A 10,624-nucleotide genomic window follows, 5' to 3' on the forward strand; every position below is an offset into this window, starting at 1 on the left:
GCCAAGCCTATAAGGATGCTGCAGGTTTTTCCTCCCACGGTGAAGAACTTTGCATTTTTCAGCGTTAAACACCATCAGGTTCTCATCTGCCCACTTGCTGAGCCCGTCTACTAGATCAGCCTGGATCGCTCTCCTGTCTTCCGGCGTGGACACTTTGCCCCAAAGTTTGGTGTCATCAGCAAACTTGGCCAGTCCACTTCTAACTCCATTGTCCATTGTCCACATCATTGACGAAGATGTTGAACAACATGGGTCCAAGGACAGAGCCTTGGGGGACCCCACTGGTCACTAGACACCATGATGATTGACTTCCATCAGTTACCATCCTCTGGGTCCAGTCACAGAGCCAGTTCTCCAGCCAGCAGATCGTGGTGGACCCAAGGCCACCACTGATAATTTTTTTGCCACTTGGTAATTTGTAAGCTTTGTTCATGTCCCCTGTCAAGCATCTCTTCTCTAAACTGAATAGGCCTGGCCTCTTTACTCTTTCCTTATATGGAAGCTCTTCCATGCACTAATCATCCTTGTTGCTCTTCTTTGGACCATGTCTCATTCTCTATATCCTTTCTGAGACATAGAGACCAAAACTGGGCATAATATTCAAGATGGGGATGCACTATGGGTTTATAAAGGGCCATGATTCAAGGGTAGGAGGCCTTGCACAGCTATATAGCAAGACTGCTTGACTGAAACATCTAGTATAGGGGTGGGCAGTTATTTTGGCTGGAGGGCTATTAATGAGTTTTGGTGAGATGTTGAGGGCCCTACAAGTAGCCCCACCCCTTGACAAGAGACCTGCCCACTAGTTGCCATCTTGGACTGGAAGTCCTGCCCCAACCCATGACCTGTGCCACCAGAAGTCCCTCCCTTTGCCCCCAGAAGTACTCCTTTTGGGAAGAGGGGTTTGCCATCTTGGAACTGGAAGAAAAACAACAAATCCAACACTAAAAATCAAACATCTATTATAACATTTTATTTAAAAATATATATATTTGTCCTTGTTTATGCCTTTTCATAGTGTATATAGAGGCATTAGCAAAATAGCTCAAAATAAAGTCTTACTCTTGTATATTGTGGTTGGGATGCTGGATGGGGGTGGTGAGAAGGAGGATATGTGGGTGTGGTGGGTTGTGCATAATGGACACATGGGCATTCTGGAGTGACAGCCCTCCCCGTGCGTAGGGCAGGGCAGACGGGCCTGCCGAGCCCTAGGGCTGTGGCTGTTGCTGGTGGCTGCTTGTAGCGCCTGTGGCCTTGGTTACTGGGATGCGTAGGCCCAGGCCTGCCACACTCCCCCCGCCTCCCACTGTTGCTGTGGAAGCCAGTGGGCTGTGGTATACACAAGCTCCTGGTGTCATCACCTCCAAGCCCTGGGCTTAGATGGCTTTGCTGTTCAGGGGAGAAGGGATGGTTGCAAAGGAGCTGGTCATGGGGAGCCCACACATGTATGAGCAAGCCAGCAGATGTGCTCCCCCTGAGCCAGGCAGCACCCTGCGGCTCCTCCCTACCACTGCTAACAGTATACAGCCCCAGCCTGGCCCATACTCACTCTAGACCTGCCCCAGCCAGAGTGGACTGGCTGGAACCCGTGCGCACAGCACTGACCCTGCTCCACAGCACCCATCCACACTGAGCAGTGGCCGGGCAGGAGCTGCTGCTGGCATTGGGGGTGGGGGGTGGAAAACAGCCCTCCCCCTTACCACCCCCTCCACCGATGCTGGGCTGTTTTTGCTGCAGTTGCCCAGAGCCTGTGCCTGGGCTGCCCTGCGGCTCCTCTGCCACAGTCACTGCCATCTTTGGGATGCCCAGGGCAGCAATGGCAGTGTGGGGGAGCTGCAGGGCAACCTTTTCACAGGCTCTGGGAGGCTGCAGCAAGAACTGCTCAAGGGGTCACTTTTCCCCCTGCTTAGCTGCAGGTTCTGCCTGGTGGCTGCTGCTGCTCAATGCAGGCAGGGATGGATTGGGGTCAGGGCTGGGATCAGTGGTGGTAGCAGCTGAAAGGAGCTGCCACCACCTGGACTGCCTGGAAAGACTCTCCAACTGCAGAGCCACCCCAGTGGGCTGTATGCTCAGGGTGCAGCAGGACCTGCCGTGGACTAAAGAAAGACCCTCCGCAGGCTGGATCCAGCCCATGGGCTGTATTTTGCCTACCCCTAATCTAGTAGAATGACAGCTAATGCAGGGTGAGCAGCTGTTCTTTCATAAATTTTTGATATATGACTGGAAGCAGTTTTTTGCTGCCATAGGCATTTGCAAAAACAATGGAACAAATGCACTTGCATGTGCTTGCTAAAAGTCAGTTTGGTTTTGCAGGCTTCCACAGACTACTAGGTGTTCTTTAGAAGGAAGAGAGAATTAAAGGGAAGATGCAAAATATTTGGTCTCAAATTGAAGAACCTTAGACCTTGTTTAAAACACACTGCATTGACTTAAGTAGATGCAAATTTTGTCTGATAAAATTTTGCAGTGAAGCACTATATTAGATAAAAATCTAGGGACTCCCTCTCCCCTTTGTTACTGTTGTCCCTCTGCCTAATGTTAGTGGAAACTTTGAAAGTGTGCTGAATGAAGACCTACCAGAGATTCTGCTGATAGATAACCTTGAACACTTCCTGCTTTACAGTGGCTCTGAACTATGGAATTTATAAACAAGACCTTCCAGCTCCAGAAGAGAAACCACGGATAGTAGTGTTTGTGGACATGGGACATTCTGCATTTCAAGTATTGGCCTGTGCTTTTAACAAGAGTAAGCTAAAGGTAGTCAAATCTGATATGCCCATTTGTGTTTTATAATGCTTGGCAGTGTAAAGTATAGTAAAGACTGAAAAAACCCTGTATCGCCACTAAAACATGCCTAAATTGAAAAGCATCTCTCTGTTGATCAGCAGGGGTTGCTGCAGATTTGTGAATTAAGCTGAGTCTTGGGAGAGGTGGAACATATAACTTAAGTGGATGACAAACTGCTTTTATTAAGCTAACTTCTGTATGTTACAGTCTAAATATGTGAAATGTAATGAAATACAGCAGTAAGCCTTACACTTGCTGGCCACATTAGAACATTATCTTGGGCAGTGACAGAATATACAAGACTAAGTTCCAGCTGTATACCTTTGTTTAAAAAAAACTTTGGAAGTAGTTATTAAATGCATGGAAAGTGGTACTGTGATTACAAAGATTAAAAATTCTAGTTCTCTTAGTATTGTCTGCTTGTATCGCATTATATTGAGAATGAAAGTGGCTTGAACTCTTACTTGGAGTGCTGTCACTGCGGTTGTCATACTGTGTGGACATATATGGATGAAAGCCCTTAATATGCTGGCTTGTCATCTAGCTTCTTTTTAAACATGGGCTTGCCTCCACTTCATAGGTAAAGACCAAATTCTACTAATATGATTGACTGATTCTGAAAGTCTACAAATTGGAACAAGTAAGCCAGTGTTCTGCTTTTTATGAAACAAAGACTAGCTGGTATTGGTGAACAAGCAGTGTTCTAGCTGGCCATCAAGTGTAAAACCAAAACGATTATGTTCTTTCAAACCAGGTGCTTGGCACAGCCTTTGACCCCTTCCTAGGTGGAAGAAACTTTGATGAAAAGTTAGTGGACCATTTTTGTGCAGAAATAAAAGCAAGGTACAAATTGGATCCAAAATCCAGAATCAGAGCACTTCTTCGTCTATACCAGGAGTGTGAGAAACTGAAGAAGTTAATGAGCTCTAACAGCACAGATATTCCCTTGAATATTGAATGCTTTATGAATGACAGAGATGTGTCTGGGAAACTGAACAGGTGAGTTACAGCTAAGAAAACAAGAACATTATTTTAAGAATCCCAACAACTCAAACAGTTTCTTTTTATCTTCTCCAGTTTTTGGGGGGTTTTTTTGTTTTGTATTTTTTAAGAAATCTCAGTGTAGAGATTCAGTTTAGTGCCATTCAGTAGTTTTAAAACAAACATCACTCATCATTATTACCAGTGATGCAACCAGGGAGAGGTGGCCAGGGCAGATGCTCCAAGTGCCAAATGAAGAGGTGGAGGCAACATGGGAATAAGGAAAAAGGATTGCCACTACAACCATATAATTCTGCTGCCAGTGGCAGTAGCTGGAAGTTGCTGCTGACTCTGCAGGTGGGACCTGCTATGGGTGCCTGGCCATGTTATATCTTTTGGTAGAGTCAGTGGCATAAGGAAAGCAGATTGGATTATATAAAACTTATTTGAATTGCCATATTAGAATATCAGTGCAGTATGTCTGCATATGTTTCCCACAAAAGAGTTGAAATGGCCTCTCCTTCCAGCACAACCTTGGGTCTGGAACAGGAGTAGGCAAATTATGGCCTGTGGGCCAGATTCAGCCCAACTACTGATTGGATCTGGCCCACAGATGGATGCCTGCCCTGTTGATATTGTATTTGGCCTGGGGTCCTGCTGACTCCCATATGGGGCAACCTGCACCATACTCCTGCTTACCCTGGCCCAGCTTGCACAGCTTCTTGGTGAAGCTGCTCCCAGTGCAGCTGGAGCTGCCCAGCTACTGCTTGCCTGTCCGTGTCCCCCGCCCCCACTTCCTGCAGCTCTTTCTCCTTCCCCTGCTGCACCATTCCAGGTAGCACTGGGAGGCGATGGCAGCTGTGGGGATGTTTGCTGGGTACCATATGCTGAGCCAGGGGGTGTGGGGAGCTGCAGCTGGTTGGCTTCTTTCCCAGCACACAGGGCTCCAGCTTCCAGCCACCTTTAACCTACTGCAGGTGACTGCTCATCATGCCAGGTGGTTGAAGTGGGTGAAAAGCAGCTGGGAGCTGGAGCCTCCTGCACTGGGGCAGGAGCAGCACAGCTGCAGCTTCCTCCTTGCTTGGCTGGGTATCTGCTGCCTGGCATGTGTCCCCATGGCTTCCCTGTGCTACCTGCTTCCCAGAGCAATGCAGAAAGAAGAGGAAGAGCTGTTGGAGGCAGGGGGAGCTGAGCAATACCAAGACGGCTGCAGCCCCATCAGGAGTAGCTCCACCAGGAAGTTGTGTGCACTGGCCAGACCTGGGGCTGGTGGGAACATAGGGCAGGTAGCCCCAGGCAGGAGTGGGCAGGGCTTGACCCAATACAGGAAGCTGCAGGAGCAGCTGTGGGCCAGATGCAGGGGGAGGCAAACCACCTCTGCACTGCTTGGGCAAGCTCTGCTGCATATGCCCCCTGCCTCCCTGAGTGGCTTCTGGGACTTGAAGCATGGGCAGCCCCCCACACCCACCCCTATGCTAACCTCTCCACATGTCCACCCCTCCTCCCACCCACATACAGTGTACAAGAGTAAGACTATTTTGGGCTATTATGCAATCGCCTCTATGCTGCTCAAAAAACCATGAACAGGGGCAACATATTTTTTTTTTTCCCAACTTAAATTAAAATATGTTATAGTAGATGTTTAATGTTTAGTATGTTTTGTTTTTAGCTATAATTTGTTAAAATGGTATCTTATAACAGATTTGGTCTGTGGCCCTCAACAGCTCACCAAAACTCCATTAAGTGGACCTACCCCTGTACAAACAATACAGCTTTACAGTGTAAAGTAGTGGCACTCAACCTTTATTGTATCGGGGCCCACTTGTAAACATCAGTGGCCAGTTCCAGCCCAGTGCCCCTCGCTCCCAACTACAGTTTTTCCCCCATTTTTCTCCTTTAAAGGAGAATCCATTTTTAAAGTTTGTTGATCCACCTTTAAAGTTTGCTTGTACTACTTTCATATATTATTATGATCCACTTTTGGATTGTGACCCACAGATTGAGAAATGCTGGTCTAAAGCAATGAAAGTTGTTACATATGCATTATACTGTTGTAAATCCAAGAGAACAAGGAAACAGAATTAACCCACACAATGGTTCAATAACTGTTGGATTGGTGGGAAAAAATATGAAATGGGGCAGGGTTGTGATTTACATCTTAGCTGATATACTGCCAGCTACTTGTGGTTATGATGCAGCCTGTGCTTATGGATGGAGCATAAACACTAAACAGCTGATTCACACATGAACTGTACAATGAGAAGCTAACTGCTTTGTAAAGCCTTCCTGAATACTATAGCTTTTTGATGTTTCAAAAAATATTTGATTTTTTTTTACAAATGGAAAGCAATAAAAATGCACATGCTGTAATCATTTGCAGTAAGGTGTTAGAACCCTGCTCAGTTGAAGGATAAAATTTGACTAAAAGGCAAAGCTTGTGATGAAGGCTTTATGTGCAGTTGTCCCCTCATCCAACATGGTTTGTGTGTATGGTGCAGAAACTTGGTTATATGTGCAGTGGTCAGTAGTTTGGTTCCTTTTGGCTTTTTTAACTGCTCATTGTACCAGGTCCCTCCAGAATTCACCTTTTTGTCAAGTTTTGTGTAATTTTGTGAACTTTGAGGAGTATGAACCTCAGTTGACAGGCTTTCTCCTAAATATATCTAGAACAAACTAACTACATAAAGCGAAACAATATAAATACTAAACAATATAAATACTAAGCCTATGTAATATGTTTCTTGGACTGGTCTGGTTGCTACTTTTATAGGGAGAAGGGGGGTGATTTAACAAGCATTCATACCTTGTTCTTAAGGCCCTTTTCAGAAGTTGGTCCTGATTGTGGAATGGTTACCATATGCTTCTGTAACACTGTCCTCTCAGTGCACATATCCGTGGAGAGATGTTGCAGATGCTGTGAGCTTCCATTGTGGAGTTGAGAGACTGAGATGATGTAAATCTCAGAATGCTTTGGCAGGGAGGGTGCTATAACAAAACTCTTGCCTCCCTACCCCTGCTGAATAATACTAACTTTAAAAGTTTTAGCTTAAACATGGAAGGAATTTGACCATGTAATTAACTTTTTAAATCCTGGTCTTGCTCTAACCCATAGTGATAAATGGAAGTGCTTGCTTGCTTGCTTGCTTGCTTGTGGTTTTTTTTCTGCAAATGCAAAAATGAGCATGTTGATAGAGAACAGAGTTTCATGGGTGACTGCTTATACTGGAGGAGTTGTACTAATTTATATTCATTGCAGACAAAGTAACAGTTGGATATTTGTGCCTGGAGCTTTTTTGGAGAAGGGTTTCCACAGCGCAAGACCCACCAAAACTGCCTGCATCCTTAGTCAGTTATCTCTCTCTAGCAGGGATAAATCACTTCCTAAAATGCTTGCTTCACTTATGTTTTGTCTTGGTTTATAAGAATGTCTGCATTTTTATAGCAACATGGGGGGAAATTGTATAGTAGTTGTTCATGCTCTGCCCTACTGGAACTGTCCCTTAAACTGAGTACTGTGACCAACCACTGCTGCTGCCTCCCCAGGTACAGTGCTGGCCTTATGGTCCCCGCACCCAGCAGGTCATCCTCCTTCCCAGTTCTGCCATCTCACTGGCTTGCTGCATGTTGATGCTCTTGATGAGCAGGACTCTAGGCTGGGAGGACCCTGCTCAGCTATGTGCAGTACCTTGTAGTTTAGACTCTTCATTGTGTCCTGGTGCCAGGTTTCTTACAAGTGCTGTTCCTTTGCAGTATGCTTTAGTTGGTGTGGGCATCTACAGGGGATGAATTAGTCCAATGCACATTAAGCTACTGTGCATTAGTGCAGGTGGCAAAATCCATGCTAAAGTGCAGTAGCTTTAGTCCAATGTGTATTAAGTGTCATACAGTTCGTCTGCGTTTAAAGTGCAGTAGTGCCAATTATAGCACATTAAGTTAGTACCTGTTGTTATTACAGGGTACTTCTTACACTTATTCCATTTGACTAGGTTTAGTTTAGACACCCCTGCCACCATTTTTAAGCATAAGGATGCTACACACAAGACACAGGAAACTGCTGGGGCACGGTAACTGCCACACTCCAGCAGACCCAATTAATCAAGTCTGCTCTGATGTGCTGAAATTCCAGTGAGACAAAACAGTCTCCACACTTTTGTGTATAGGTGCGCACAGGTATTAAACTTAATGCCCCATTTATTATGGTGCATTAATGAATGTGTAGGCAACACTGGGTGTGTCAATCTTGGTAACTATCTTGGCTTCTCTGTTAGCGCTATCATCTTCCACTGTTGGAGTATTTCTGACCATTGCTGCTAAGACCCACCCTTTATCTTTTTAAGGGTGGGGACTTAGAGCTGTTTAATTAGAGCCCTTCCCCTTCTTCCTTATGATGGAGACTAAATGGGACTCTGTTACAGGCACCTTCACAAACATTTAACTTTTCTTAACTTTAAAAATGTTTGTGATGGCTTAGTCCAGAGGCGGGCAATTATTTTGGCTGGTGGGCCACTTGACGAGTATTTGTGGGCTGTCCAGGGTTGCAAGGGTAGCCCTGCCCCTTGACAAGTACCTAGCCCCTTTGTTACCATGTTGGGAGCAGCAGTCTTGTCCCTACCCCCTGACCTTTGCCACTGGAAATCCCTCCCCCTACCTCTGGAAGTACTCCTTTTGAGAAGAAGGTTTGCCATCTTGGAACCAGAAAAAAAACATTATGTAATACTTATTATAACACTTTAATTTGATTTGAAAGACTATTTTTGTCCTGGCTCTGTGTGTCTGTGTAATGTGTATATATAAAGGCAATTGCATAATAGCTCAAAATGAAGCCTTACTCTTGTATGCTGTGGGAGGAATGGGTATGGGGGATTTGTGTGTGGAAGGAAGGGAGGGGAATGTGGGTACATATATATGGTGGAGTGTGCATGTGGGACCCCCCCTTATGAACATGACCCTCCATTGCACACAGCTCCTGCCTCCCAGTGGCAGCAGCGGGTGGCAGGAGCTTGGGGCCAGCGGCAGGCGGAGTCCCTAGTAATGTGGTCCTGGTGAGCCCCAGGACTGCATGTGGCCAGGCCTCTGCTTTCAATCGGACAGGGCATGCCTGAGCCCTGCACTGTTGGGTGGAGCTCTGCACAACGAAGCCAGTGGTGCAGGTCATGGGACTTGGCCAGGGTGACGGGGAGAGGGGAGGAGCAAGTGCAAGGTGATGCACCTGGGGAGGAACAACCAGCACTATACCTACAGGTTGGGGAACTCCCCTCTTGTCAGCACGGAGGCGGAAAAGGATCTTGGAGTCATAATTGACTCCAAGATGAACATGGGCCAACCGTACCTTGTCATGCATCCACAGATGCATCTCAAGCAGGTCCAAAGAAGTGATCCTCCCCCTCTATGCGGCACTGGTCAGGCTGCAGCTGGAGTACTGCGTCCAGTTCTGGGTGCTGCACTTCAAGAGGGATGTGGACAGCATGGAGAGGGTCCAGAGGAGGGCCACTCGCATGATCAGGGGACAGCAGGGCAGGCCCTATGAGGAGAAGCTATGGGACCTGAACCTGTTCAGCCTCCAAAAGAGAAGGCTGAGGGGGGGATCTTGTGGCCTGTTATAAATTAGTCAGGGGGGATCAGCAGGCATTGCGGGAATCACTATTCCCCCGTGCACTGCCAGGAGTGACTAGGAATAACGGTCACAAGCTGGCAGAGGGAAGGTTTAGGCTAGATATCAGGAGGCACTACTTCACAGTCAGTGCGGCTAGGATCTGGAACCAACTTCCAAGAGAAGTGGTGCTGACTCCTACCGTGGTGGTTTTTAAGAGGAGGTTGGATGAACATCTTGCTGGGGTTGTTTGACCCCAGTATTATTTCCTGCTGTGGCGGGGGGTTGGACTAGATGATCTGCTCAGGTCCCTTCTGACCCTAGAAACTATGAAACTATGGAGCCAGCCCAGCTCCACAGTATGGAGCCTCCCTCCCATTTCCCAGGACTTGTGTGTGGCAGTGAGTGGGACCAGGCTGCTGGCTCCATTGTGCAGGGCTCCCCCTAGAGGCTCATGGCTCAGGTAGAGAACCTGGAAACTGCATGTGAGCTCTGGTAAGCCTTGTCTGATGAAACCAGGGGACCCCTTGCCCCTGCCAACCTGGGCTGCACACCCCTGCCACCCCACTGGCCTCAGCCCTGGGGCACTGGTGTGGGACCTGTGCTCTTGCCCAGATGCCACTTTACCTGCTGCTGCCTTTCCCCTGCTGCTTCCCTACCTTCCTGCTTGCCTGCTGCCCCTGACACGCCCTGCTGCTGCTTCTGTATCTGTGGGGCCAGGGTCAGGGCCATCCCACAGGCAGGGGTGCAAATGCAGCATGAGTTGCCCCTGCAGGAGTGAGCGGGACTCAACACCATATAAGCGCAGCAGGAACAGGCCAGACTGGTACAGGAAATTGGGAGGGACCCACCCAGGGGCTAAATAAAATCACCTAGTGAGCCCAATCTGCAGACTGTATTTTGCCTGTCCCTGGCTTTGTTTAATTACAACATACAGTTTAAAAACAGTTGGTCAGGATCTATTCTAAAACCTCCAAAAATTTTTAGATCACAGTTCGAAGAATTATGTGCTGACCTCCTTCAAAGGATAGAAGCGCCTCTCCTTTCCTTAATGGAACAAACTCAGCTTAAAGTGGAAGATGTGACTTCTGTTGAGATTGTGGGTGGAGCAACACGCATTCCAGCTGTTAAAGAGAAGATTGCAAAGTTCTTTGGGAAAGATGTCAGCACAACATTGAATGCAGATGAAGCAGTAGCAAGAGGCTGTGCTCTCCAGGTACAGTATTCACAGTACCTCTTTTTTTTCCTCCTTGAATCTGAATTCTT

The 10,624-nt window shown here is 47.1% G+C and overlaps 1 protein-coding gene across 1 annotated transcript in view; it reads left to right on the top strand.

Moving 5' to 3' along the window:
• Positions 1-10,624, top strand: part of HSPH1 (heat shock protein family H (Hsp110) member 1) — a 43,373-nt gene that overhangs the window by 15,422 nt on the left and 17,327 nt on the right. Inside the window, exons 6-8 of the mRNA XM_019530115.1 lie at positions 2,624-2,757; positions 3,542-3,786; positions 10,346-10,574. Coding sequence (XP_019385660.1) covers positions 2,624-2,757; positions 3,542-3,786; positions 10,346-10,574 — 608 coding nt within the window. The remainder of the gene's footprint in view (positions 1-2,623; positions 2,758-3,541; positions 3,787-10,345; positions 10,575-10,624) is intronic.

Source organism: Crocodylus porosus, unplaced genomic scaffold (assembly GCF_001723895.1).
Source record: "Crocodylus porosus isolate Cpor-Errol unplaced genomic scaffold, CroPor_comp1, whole genome shotgun sequence".
NCBI classification, from domain to species: domain Eukaryota; kingdom Metazoa; phylum Chordata; order Crocodylia; family Crocodylidae; genus Crocodylus; species Crocodylus porosus.